This window comes from Lepisma saccharinum, chromosome 1, assembly GCF_977018435.1.
Source record: "Lepisma saccharinum chromosome 1, izLepSacc3.1, whole genome shotgun sequence".
NCBI classification, from domain to species: Eukaryota; Metazoa; Arthropoda; class Insecta; order Zygentoma; family Lepismatidae; genus Lepisma; species Lepisma saccharinum.
Window position 1 is genome coordinate 209,665,410 of NC_139229.1, and position 13,803 is coordinate 209,679,212.

Consider the following 13,803-nt stretch of genomic DNA (forward strand, 5'->3'; position numbering starts at 1 on the left):
TTTTGAATCAGAATTTAATTTTTTTATGAATGCATCAATATTTGAATACAATTATACTGACAGTGTACCTTGCACATTTGTTATTTATAAAAATAGTTGGCCTGAAATCTTGGTAAGAACTGTCAGTAGGCTCTCAAATTTTAATTACTGCAAATGATCTTTCTTCTTTGTAGTATCAATAAAGCAATACATCTGCAAAAGATTATCTACTATTTGTTTCCCGTTTCTTTCAATTAAGGTTTGACAAAGTGCACAAAGAAACACTATCTTTTGTATTTTTAAAAATTTTAGTCACCTTTCTGCCTCTTTAGGTAAGGTAAGGTAAAGTTCTCCATGCATATAGCACCATGCCATGAAGGCACATTTAGGGGGATGTGGGAGGTAGGACCCAACACATTCTCAATCTCTGCCATTTTAGAGGTGATGTGGTCAGCAGCATGCTCCAGCCACCTTGACCCTCCAGGGTTACTCCCAGGCTAATTGCAATTGCTAATTGACAAGATGAATGATAGATGAAACAGAGAACACTGCACAAATTATCCTCTTCAGGATTCAAACCTGGTGTCAGTCACCGAGGCAGCAAGGAAACATCGTAACCAAATATGTACTCTTGTAGATACATGAGTTAAAGGCCAACTGTTTCTTCACGTATTTTACTCAAATTTCAGTCATTCAATACTTCTAACTTTAATTTAGCTCTTTATCAAATCATTTCATGCATTCCACAATAGGTGTAATGTGCAATATCACACACATTCTAGTTTTAGAACACTTGGAAACTTGAAACAATCAAAATATACTAAGTTTTATTAGTTCAGATATTTACCTGACGTCACACATTGAGATCAAAGCTGAACTAAACAAACATCATCTCACACCACATTTTCCCTTAAAACCCCAAATGCTAACATCACAAACAGAATGAAGGGTTTATCTTAGTTGGGTTCATGAATTTTTGTGCAATGTAAGTTGAATACTTTTAAATTCTACTACTAGTCCACAGTGACAGGAGTACACTTTTAGATATTAATCCCACGTTAACATCTAGACTAAGCAATATTTGAGTTAAGTGCCAGTCCAAAACACACTTTAGTGTTGCTATGTTCCAAGCAGTAATGACATAATAATGAAATAATAGAATTTCGCTTGAATTTACAGTATTCTTGAGTTTATTTCTACATGTACAAAACCAATTTCAAAATGCTTGACAATTTTAAAATGAGGAAATTGTACATAGAATTTAACAGTTTACAAAGAAAGTAACAGGGAACAGTAGTAGGGAAAAATATTATAATTTAAAAGAAAAGTAAAGTATCATATCTTGAATGGCTCATGGAATAATAAATCCAAAGCTTTTTTGAAAGAAGGAAGAAAGGAATTAGAAAATTATAGTAAAAAGAAATCATAGCAACCCTAACAATCATTTTAGTTCATGCATGAAGTAATTCCACAAAATTATTTTGTTTGCAAACATTACCTTAAACACCATGCCCATAAAACTAAGGCAAGGATTTAAAAAGCTTACATGGAATGGCATTGGTGCCAGTGTACCAGGCTGAGGAGACATTGGACCACTCTGAGCTGCTGCAGCAGACAGCGCTGCAGAGATTGTTCCTGCTGGAGCCCTGGAGCCACTGGAAGTGAACAGGAAACAGTCTGTGTGAAATATACTTATCAAGCATTACCAATGAATTCACTTAGAAATATAAGCAATTCAAATATGTTATCCATCCATAAATATGAAGCCTCATCAATGTTAGACCAGTGTTGTCTTTACCAACACCAGCAGTTTAACCTGATTTTATAATGTGTTTCAGAACATCAGAATGAAAGGGAATCCACCTTCCCGCTCTGTAAGCTTTGTGGTCACAGACCCCAACACCTGTAATGGAGGATCCACAATCTTTGACATTAGTTGTACACATAATATTAACTAATTAACCTTGATAATTCTATGGAGAACTGAATATGAAACCTATACTGTGAAGTACTCTTGCATTTCATTACTGATAAAAGACACCCTTTATATACAAGGCTTGTTCATTTAATTCCCACACAGAATGTCAACAGTATCACCCTCAAAGTAGTCTCCTTCTGCTGCCGTACACTTAATGCAATGTTGCTGCCACTCATAGAAGACATGGTGGTACTCCTCTTTTGGAACATTTCTCAATACCCTCATCATGGTACATTTAATGTCCTGGAATTTTTTACACTTCCATATTTTTAAATTTTCACATGTTGCATATCCCCTAACAGCAGTTATTTAGAACCTTCCTGTCTGGTTATCTTGAAACACTGAAATTTTAGTCACTATTTACAAAAGATTGTTTGGGTTATATCTGAACGACTTTCAAGGTGTAATGACCTCATGAAATGCCATGCTGCTGCCACCACCAGTTGTATACTATCGGACCACCAGCATTGTGGTCTATCGCCCCACATTGGAGTTTCCATTGTAGCGAACTGTGTTTGAGAACAGGCATGTGAATCCTATTCAATTCCTTTATGTAGGCTTTCAAAGGACCGGGAAGGATGCATGGATGGCGATGTTTCAGACATCATTTCAAGAGTCCGAATGCACAGAAATCCATAGGACTGGCATCAAGGCTTTTCACTGGAATGTTCTGAAATGGGATAACATGAATCCCTGTTTCCCGCTCCATCTCTTGATGTTTGGATGGTATGGCTTGAGGCCTTGTCCATATGAATGGGTACCTGTTGAGTGTCCTTTCTGTGCAAACGAGGGACGTCCGTATGGAAGATACGGTCATAATGGATGACAAAGTAGGCAGCATTCACCTTGATATTGACAACTTTCCTGCATAACCAAATCCGGTGATAACCATGAAGCCCCAAAGTGTTCTGGCACTAGCGAACAAAGTTGCTGCACCCCTTGCCATCAGTGTTACTGTACGTAATCGACTGATGTGACAACTGCAATTGAGGTAAATGTACGCTTTGTCCATTGTGATCACAGTCCTCCATTTGGATCTCACCAGGTGTCTTTCGTAGAGTTATCTGCATTCGGCAATGTGGCACGGGAGGAGGTGGTGCATGCAGATTTTACGAATGTACTGCAGCCTGAGATGGTTATGGATGGTTGTGTGGAAGAAGCCATATGCACCCTCCTGGCAATCTGATGTTGGGTTGGTGGATTTTCCAGTCATGCCATTCACTGAATCTGTCTGAGCACAATAGGCAATATTTTAAATGGTGTTCTCTTGTTTGCGAATGTTTACCAACAGGCCACTATTGTGTGTACCAGGACAGTATATCTTTCACAGTGGTTTTCCCAATGGTCAAAACTTCTCCTGACACTGTTTTACTACTCGGTCATACGAGAAATGTGCATGGAAAAGGGCCATGATGTAACTTTCCCAATAACAGTTCACTTTTGGCCCCATTTGACAGCTACGTGCATGACACTGGCACCTGCAGCTGCGATACGTGACTGATAACAACAGCTGCACAGTCATCCAGCCCAATCCCACAGATGGCAGTGACATCATGAAGTCGTTTGGATACATCCCGAACAACCTTCTGTAGCTCTGTAAAACACCTTCTGAAAGTTAAGACTAAAATCTAAGTTCAGTGGAAAGTTATGCTATTGCACTGTCTTGAATGTATGTCGCAGAACAGCTTAAAATTGCAAGAACATTCTTATTCACAAAACAAACTATTTGTACGTGTTGCATGTTTCCAACATAACTGACAAGTTTCATGTTAGACATTGAACTATGACCTACATTCTTTGGAGAGTTACGATGTATTAAATCACACATAAAACCTCTGTTTTGCCCAAATATCTACTTACGGAGAAAGAGTCATGGGTTCATAGTTTGGTGGTGCCTGCTGTCTAGCCACCAGTTTAGCATGGATGTCACAATATAACTTGTTGTTAATGTTGTAATAACCTGTAATAAAAAATAAGGAAATTATAAAATCACATTACTGACATTAAAATAAACTTAGTAAAAAGTATAAAAGCTCACTTGGTTGACCACATAGAAGATATCTATCATCTTGACCACTATAGCACCTGCATAATAATATTATTGAAAATAAGTTAAGACAACACCCTCCACAGGCAAGCAAGGCATATGCAACTGAATTAGGTTTGGCACAAATTTGAATTTTGCAAATTATGGGGATATACAAGTAGTAAATACACCAGATAACAGAGTCTTTGTTGGAAGAAAGGTAGTAATGTTTTCTACTTACCAACATTCTTCAGTGATGTTCCACATGTAGCACATTTGAAGCACTCAACATGAAGATTCTTATCTTTAATGCGAACAAACACTCCTCTAAAACAAAAAAGGATTCAATAAATATTGGAATCAACAACCACTTTTCACTACAGCATAATCAATTAGAGTAAAATTTGAATTTACATCCACACACACTTCACTGAAAAAAAATCTCCCACTGCCAATACATAATATCACTAAATTAGGTGTATGTATTTATTCAACTAATAATACTGTATATTAAATAAAGTCTTCTTTGTAAGTTTAAGCTATAATTTGTACTACTCAACTACTGCAAATGTAAAAAGAATAAAACCAGAGAACCATATTACAAAATGGAATGAATAATCTATGGTAAATTCTTAGTTAAATATATTTTCAGTTAAGGATTACTTTACTCTTTTACAAAATAACTAATTGTATTATTAACATTAGAATTCACGTTAAAATTCATGAAGTTTTATGTGTATAAAGAGACAGATCTATTGAGATTCATGATGGATGAGGTAAACACACTTTTAATATTGTATACCTGAAATTTCGTGTTTCCACGTTGCAAATTTGATAGTTTATCCGCAGTGTCTCTTCAAAATTAATCAGAAAAAACTATCAAATTCGCAATATAGAAACATGAAATTTCACATACACTCTATTGTGATGTTTATGAACCACCAATTTGCAATCAAGTCGTATAGGGTACCAGCTTAGGTGAGTTAGGAAATAATACAAGAAGAAAAGTCCTTTATAATTTTCTGTTTACCATCCTCCTACAATCCCATATTAACTAAAGAATACATTACAAACTTAAAATTGTTACCAAAGCTCACTTTTTTTTGGAGAATTTCAAAGAATTAAATGTCATTACCCAATCACATGTGTTGTCATATGTCTAGTACCGTGCGTTCATTTCGATCTTCAGCCGAGAGATCGGGAGAAGTGTACCGGGCGACGCTGACGGAGATGCCGACATTTGCAGTCTGTAATGCCTGCTTATTTTTATGGACATATGCAGACATTTATATAAATATTGCAAAACGAGCACTAACCTGTGTTATAACATGCAAAAGTTCTTTTGCAAGAAGTTCTGCCCTTATATACACAAATAAATACGCTTTAGAAACGATGTTAAGAGCCACAGATAATAAAACATTTTAATCATAGTTTTGACCAGTAACGTCCTGCTTAAGTTTACATCCTTAAAAGAGTTTTGTGTCGACGGGGATCGTTTGGAGGTTTCAAATGTGCAACACTGTATCAAGATTACGCTGCAGACAAAACCGTTAAATGTCAATGGTTTTCGTGAGCTTCCTTGCAATCCGAAATCTCAGAGCTTGAGTTCTTTGTTCCTTCGCGACTAGTTGAAGACAAGAGCTGTGAATATAGTGGCAAGCAGATGTAAATCAAGAGCATGTTAATTTTGTAGTGTGCGCAAGAGTGTTATTCTTGGTTACTTGCCGTTACTTGTTTGTGTTATTGTAGTGTGTTGTGTCAGTGAGACGATTGGAATGCCAGCCGCAAGGTTCACGTTAGAACAAGAATTTTTATGTATGACACTTACCTGAAAACAGACTCGTGTCGAGACTAGTGTTGCCCACGAGATGAGACTTTGGCCTGTCTCGTCTCATGGAAATGCTTGTGAAATGCTGTCTCGTCTCGAAAATATTAGTTTGTCTCGGGACACATGATCAATCTCGTCTCGTCTCGAATTTTTAAAAGCCTGTCCCATCTCATCCCATGGGCAACACTAGTCGAGACGTGTATAGGCAATTTGTACAGAAATTCCCAGGCGTTTCACCTTCACATAGAGATACGGTTAGACATCTTGTCCTTAAATTACGAGAAACTGGATCGTTAAAGCAAAACTCGATGAAATTAGTGCAGTGTTAGAACGTTCTCCAAACAAACCTCTACGCCGTGTTTCACAGGAGATGGGCGTGTCAAAATCATCAGCACATACAGCCACTAAGCTACTAAAATTAAAACCGTACTCTTATAACACAGGTTAGTGCTCGTTTTGAAATATTTATATAAATGTCTGCATATGTCCATAAAAATAAGCGGGCATTACAGGCCGCAAATGTCGGTATCTCTGTCAGCGCCGCCCGCCACGCTTCTCTGATCTCTCGTCTGAAGATGGAAATGAATTCACGGTATTAACAGAAAGTATGCTGTCAAACATTTCAACAACATACATATGCAACTTGAGAGGCATAACCCTCAATCACCTTAAATGCTTTTTGTTAAACTGCATACAGCAATATGTGGCACCGAGAAAATTTATAGAAGCTCCATTTCTAGTGGCCACGTCTCACTACCATGCTAAAGGCCCCGGGTTCGAGCCCCGGCTGATTCAAATCCGGGAACTTCTCTAACGTTGGAAGCAGCCCCGGTGCCCACCCAGTGTCGAATGACATGGGTACCTGGGGGATAAAGGCAGTCAGGGGCATGATGCTGATCACATCACCCCCACTCACGACCGGATCAAGAAAGTGTGGAGCATTACCCCCACACCCCCTATACGCCTTCATGGCATGGTGACAGAGGAGCACTTTACCTTTTTTTTTACCGTTTCTAACGTCAAGCAACTATAATTTGATTGATAATAACTTGAAAGCAGTACACAATATTTACACTTTTTTGGCATCTTGAAGCCTCGTCTTTTGCCATATGTTTTAATACTTTACTATGTCAACATTTATGGGGCAAGTCTTAGAGGATTTTTTTTAAAAAAAAACTTAATTTTGGGGAAGGGAGATTAACATATTTAAATAGGGTACTTGTTGACAAAAATCTGTACTATAACGTTGTCAACTAAGGTCCTGTTCAGCCCAGTTCGGTACATACCGGAAGCGCTTCAGTTCGTAGGCGAGCGTGGGGGTAGTGCAACAGAGGGGTGAGGTGGGGGCAGGAAGCAACGATGTCAGATCTCTCAGATTTTCTCCCTGCTGAGCCTCTTACGCCCTTGCTGAGCGAGAGCTCCGATTCTCTGTCGTCTGCTGGACGGTAGAGGTCTCAACACAGGGTGCGGCATTGCAACTGCTTTCAATGTATTTTCTGTTCTGTGGATTTTATAACGCATTAACGTTCCACGGGTGAAAAGTGCACTCTGAAATCTTTCAGCTTGTATTTGTTATCGCGGTGTTGTTTTGTGTTTTCGTTAGTTCCTTGATTTATCCATGATGCAGTTTTTTTTGTCATGTTGTTGTTTTTATTTTCGTTAATTATTATTTATTGTTATGTGTGAGCGTGGAGTGCGTGTAGTGAGCAAAGGGAACGATGGCCTGTATTTCTCCGGAATGCTACAAGAACAAGCATAAATGAAGCATGGCAAATTAAATGCAGAAACATGAAATATATTTTCAAGAGAATTTACATCCAAATTTACCACCTGTTTCGGTCATTGTGAAGACAACACCTCTTATCATTCAGTCAGAACAGAGAAAATCCCAACAAAATCAAGCACTAAGGTGGAAATTCAGCATTGGTTGTTTTTAGAATATGTAAAATTTTAATTGCTACTTTTCATTCAATAGATGAAGGAACGTGCGAAAAAAAACAACATTTGTTCAGTGTTCTCTATTTGATTGAACAAGTTTTGTGTAAAGTTCACTTTATCCTCAGATAAGCTAATCGTGACACGACTAAAATGGAATCCGAACCATTGTCAGTATCACTCCATGGTGAATCCAACCCTCTACTCGATTACAAGACGACATGGTTAATAACTACACTGTCCTTTCTTTTTAATTCTTGCACAGAGTTTTTTTCGAATAGCAGTTGTGATCCGAAAATGCCTTGATTCTTTGGTTAACTCACATTAAGCCACATTTTTTCATTATAAATAGAATTGCTAATAGGCTATGTAGCATTTAATTAATCTATGAGATTGTGCATTTACCAAAAGCATATATTACTTTCTAAACATCAAAATATCGTGATTATTCAATAGTATAGATGTGACTGAATCAAAGGAAAACCATTGTTAATTTGTGGAAAGAATATTCGAATACTCCTGAGAATTGAAAGTAAACAATGAGTGCGAAGCTGTAAGCCATGCGGTGGCCTTTGTCAGTAACCGAATGTTCAATTGTTTCAAATGTTGTCATTTTCCGACCCAAAGCTGGATACGGGTCTGGTTCCAATGTCCATTCATGTTTGTTTAAAATTTCAAGATATGATTGCTACCTTTGCATTCAGCCCATTTAAGTGAAACGAAACTATTTACATATTGAAATCCTAAAAAAGAAACCTGCTTATCATTACATGTGCTTTTACGTTCACCTCACATCCTTTCAACACTGAAACAATAAAAAGTATATCTTGGCGTCAGCTGGAGCGACAGGGAGAATGAAGTGCATAGCGAAAGCGCTTGCTGTTTTTCATTTGTTACACTTTAAATGTGGCAACATATTCGCGCCAAGAAGGAAGTAGAACTTATTTCCAGTATGTGCCGAACTGGCGTGAACAAGTCTAAGATTACATGCACCTGAAATAGCACTTTCACTCATCCTGTATAGCCATTATTCAAAAACTTATCAGTCACAAAACTTAGAATTATGACCTGCGAAAAAATATTAAACTAAATTAGAATTCTAGAAAAAATTCTCTTCAACCTGGACCAGTAATTAATTTCTGGGGCTTCCTATATAGAATAAATTGACAATGTAAAAGTATTAAAAAATGTGACAAAAAATGAGGTTTCAAGATTTAAAAATCCAGTGTAAGTATCACTTATGGTTTATCAAGATGTACCAATGAAAGGGTTGCATCACTTTTGAAGCACACTGTACTATTATCACAGTCAAAGATATTTTTGTCAGTCAATATAATCAAGTGTGAAGAAAAAGAATGAAAACATCAGAATATTGAGGATGTAAACATAAAAAATATGCAGATTTCAGTTTCTCAATGCAAAAAGTAAGATTTAATTCTTAATTAAAAAAAAAAAATAGCCACTTAGATGAAGTAAAGCAGACATGTAAAGATTTTTCCTGCACTTCAACTGCCATACTTTCCTATTTGTTTCATTTTTCCAAAACATTCTTTTCTTCATTCTTCCTTTGCTGCTTATGGGGCTCAAAAAGAATTTTGAAGGCATGAAAGAACTGCTTTGTTTTAGTTTCAGGTTTATTATTCTCATATCAACCATTTTTTTTTTAAATCCTCAAATATTTTCTATTATTTCAAGCAGCTGCCTTGGATTCAAGATAGTTGGGGTTAAGCTAAAATAATTATGTAACTGAAGAGCTTCCAGCTACCAGATTCACATAGTGAAAGAATTCTCAGAAAATATAGATCGACAAGAAATGGAATGATGTATCAAATATTGAATCCTACATCAGAATTTTAAAATTTTCTAAAAAAATAATTAAAAATTTGCAACATGCTAATGAAGTAATGGTACAAAAATTGCTTTCAGAAAAAATAAAAACATTTTTGCATCCATACAAGCAAAAACAATTTTAAAAAAGATCTGGCATATTTTGTAAATTGCTTAAGATAAGAATGTACAAAAACAAAACAAAAAAATGCATGCAAAATATATGCTGCAACTGATATAATATCAATATGATAGAACCTCTGTTCATTTGTTTTTTAATACATGATCAGACAAGATGCACTTGATAATGCACAAAAATGCCATGCAGTATTGTCATGTTTATTTATTCTCAAATTTTCATCAAATTGTAGCTATACATCCATGCTTACATCAAATATTGACAGCCAGGTTTCTTTTCTCAGGTGTATTGTGCAGAATTTGAGTGCCTTGCCTCTCAGGTTTAGAAGCCTTTTGTAACCTTTTGAAGCCTTTTGAAACCTTTAGAAGCAAAGTGCATCCTGTGGTGTTTAATTGTGATACACATTCTAAATTGATAATGCCTTATGGTTGAATTCTTCTTGTATTTGTCTCTTGTTTGCATAGTGTAATTTTTCCTTTTAATTTACACTTGTTACAAGCTGATTACATGCTCCCTTAATAGAAAAAGAAGCCCTTAAACAAAATTCATTCAATAGTTATTATAGCTTTGTTTGGCAAGCAATGGCTGGAACAAAAGATTAGCATGTGTGTCTATCCTTGAGCAACTAACTTATAGAATAAGTTGAAATCATGGCTCACCCCCCCCCCCCCCCACATAAAATTTACAACTACAGAACTGTTCCATTCACATACTTTCTGTTGTATGCAAGATTAACCGCAATATGTTACATTAAATACTATTTTATCACAATATGATATACTGACTATATTTTTTTTAAGAAAAATGAACAACTAATAACAAAATTAAAAATTTAAGTTATTCTAGTGAGTTATAAATTTCTAAAGATGTTTTATGATAAACATGCTCTATTCTGAACATTCCAATGCAATTAAATAAAAAAAAAAACAATATAGAATATCTATAATACTTTCCCATCACTAGCATACACTAATTGTGCATGTCATAGAATTTCTTTAGTTGCCAATACATACATATTACTAACAAAAGGTTTTCTGATCAAGTGCAAATTAAATACACCCCTTTTTTCCTCATTAATATGAAACATAAAATTCTTTATGCTATCTAATCTAATCACTGAAAGGGATAAGAAGGCATGATTTGGTCTGCATGGTAATTTATTCATCTTTTACACCCATATTTACAGAATGTAAGCAGTGATGTGGTGGAGGAAGGGAAGCCTGCAGCGCCACTTGTACCATTTCCAGGCAGTATCTATTGTGATGAAAGAAGCAGTGCTCGAAGTGAGGAGGGATGCAGGGAAATAGTATCCCCCCTGTTAGCAAACTTTATGCAATGCATGCCCTCCCTTTGTCTTATTGCCAGCATGTTAAATATGAGCATCCCATGATCTATACCAAAACAATTTCCACCTCAAGCAAAGAAGTGGATACTTAATATACTCGTACTCCAATGATCCGCAGAGAAGTTTTAGTTCCCTTACACCATGAGACTGGTCACCATTAACTTTTTGCATGGAATTGTCAATGATCACAACAATTCTCAAATCTTCATGCCCCACAAACTGGAGCTTTCACAAGCATGAATATGCTTTTGCACGTGGACAGTCCTTTTTCATATATTTTTGGCAGATGGCAGTGACTGGTTGTCTGCAGTTGCTTGATGGTCAGCAGCACTAACAACCAATCACGGAAACTCGTTTAAGTGATCAGTTGCTCCGAGTTGAGGATGGAGAGTATCAATTCTTTGAAGCTTGGAAATAACCTCCAGAATTTTCTTTGAACTCGTATCACCAAATGTTTATCATCCAGCAGCAGTGGTAGAAGCTGTAAAAACCCTGCCTGGGCTGCAGAGTGGATCAAGATTGGAGCAAACATTTTAAGAATTTAAAGAAAACTTTTTATTGTTATGATAGATCATCAACATCAAGGCTCAGTTGTGCATGAGTCTGAGAATACTTCAAGTTCTTCAAAATTATTGGAATGTTATTGCCGATTTTTAAAACACTGACTGATTGATGGATTTGGATTATTTTACTTCGCTTTTCTGCCACTTTTGGCTAATCGCAAAGATGAGAATGAGTGATGACATGATGAAATTGATGAAAGGACATTCACAAATAAGACACATGCCCAGCCTGGGATTCAAACCCAGGACCCCTGGCTTTGTAGCACGCTGCACTGCCTATTCCACCATGGAGGTTGGCCCTTCCCATTGTATTCACATGATTCCACGAAAGTATTATTACAATCCTGTCATAATATGTATGAGAGAGCTAAATCTATCAATTTCTCAATATGTAACTAACCTATATCCAAATATACCCTTTTGGAATATTATCTATTAAAGGGTAAAATGATTGCTTCTACAAAAGGAAATTATAACTTTTTACTGAATGAAAACAATGGAGCAGGATTTGCAGTTTATTATTTTTTTGTGCACATGGGTTCAAGTATCCGGAGAAAGCGTTAACAACTTTCCTCCTGAGATTTCAGCCTGTGTATGGGACCGATAGTCACCCACCATCACGAGGAAATTGGGGAGCTAAGAATGAGAAGCATAACCCGGTCTTTGTCATGCTGACCACACGTCACCTCGTAACTGGTTGAATGATCTCTCACATCTGCTAGGGTATATGGGAGCGAGACCAGTAGTCTGTAGGTAAGCCCAGGACCTCATGGGCTGTTGCGCCACGGGTTAAAAAAATTCATATTTTGGGACTGCACCACTCAATCCAAATGTTATTTCTGCCCTTCGTGTTCACCTGCCATTAACATATGCATATACATAAATGCCTTTACATACATGCAAGACAACTATTTGTGTGTAGCAAATCATGCTTCTTTCTGGGTCATGCAACTGGCTGTCTGGAATTGTTTCTTTTCCACTTTCCTTGTTATCTGCCTGATTCTAAACAGTATTACACAAAAGCAGCAATCTGTTCTAAAGAAAAAATTTAGAAAGAGAAAGGGGAAGACTTTTCATGCATAAGTGCACTCTGATAAAAACCGGTCCCATAGTATTTGTACTTACACAATTAGCCGTTCGCAGTTGGAACACAGAGTTTCTGTCAGAACCTTGGGGACTGAGCCTCGTGGAATGAGGTTCTGGGGAGGCTGGATGGTTTGTTGACCCCCAACGGCCTGCCTAAATGCAGGTGCGATGGGGGCTACTTGTCGAGGCAAGTGAAAAACAAACAACTCCAAGTTAGTCAATATATTTTTAAATGCTATATTTGAACTACAAATAGTTGAAAGGTGGACAACAAAATTTCAGCACTTTTCCAACCAAACAAATTCAGGAGAGCATCAGAATTCAGCGTGACTTTCTTTTTGTTATGTCAGAGTCCACTTTATGCTCAGATGACTAATCAGAACTGGACCTATAGTTTAAAGTGGGATCCGAACCTGGGACCTCTTGATCACAGGTGACAGCAACTTTCTTAAAACACGAACGTCATACTACAATAATCTATTGATTCCTAATGGCCACAAAGTGAGTAACATTTGACATTATTTGGTGCATGCCACTTCTAGGAACAGAAAAGGATTTCATACTTAAACTCCACATTGGCTGTATCATCAATCTGATTTCATCCTCTTCAGACATGTTAAAAAGAAAAAAAAGGTTCATACAAATTCTGGAATCCAAAATTGTTGCACACACATTATATTTTCAGAGTACATTTTTCAGATTATTTCAATTTATATTTTTCTAATTTCATAAGCATCCATCATATATCAGGTCCCCCACCTCACACATACACACAGAAAGTGTGGTATGTTTATAATCAGCCTTTTGGCAGAGAATTCTATAATACTTTTGCATATTTTCTGTGACCATACTTTACTATGAAGCCTAGCTTGTAGCGGAAATAGCAGCCACCAATAAAAAGTTTCCTCAATTCCAAATACTGGTGTGTGGAAGATTCTTTGGAAATTTAGTTTGTTTTTTTCTTAAGCAAAAGGAAGTGCAAGAACCAGAAGTCAATAGGGAGTCTCAAAAATGTAATCTAATCTTTTGCACTGAAATTAAACATTACATTGAATCAGTTCCTCCCAGATGAACATAAGTGAAGTAAATCATCACTG

The 13,803-nt window shown here is 36.8% G+C and overlaps 1 protein-coding gene across 19 annotated transcripts in view; it reads right to left on the reverse strand.

Annotated features, from left to right (window-relative positions):
• The window catches only part of Zasp52 (Z band alternatively spliced PDZ-motif protein 52), a 145,231-nt gene that overhangs the window by 19,425 nt on the left and 112,003 nt on the right, over positions 1-13,803 (reverse strand). For 17 of the 19 annotated variants that reach the window (XM_083111577.1, XM_083111559.1, XM_083111564.1 and 14 more), the window contains exons 8-10: positions 4,225-4,310; positions 3,818-3,917; positions 1,526-1,634 (exon numbers count right to left, since the gene is read on the reverse strand). In XM_083111577.1, the coding sequence (XP_082967703.1) occupies positions 1,526-1,634; positions 3,818-3,917; positions 4,225-4,310 (295 nt within the window). Of the gene's footprint in view, positions 1-1,525; positions 1,635-3,817; positions 3,918-4,224; positions 4,311-12,745; positions 12,885-13,803 lie in introns of all 19 variants that reach the window. The other 2 variants (XM_083111571.1, XM_083111568.1) reach the window with 2 other exon arrangements.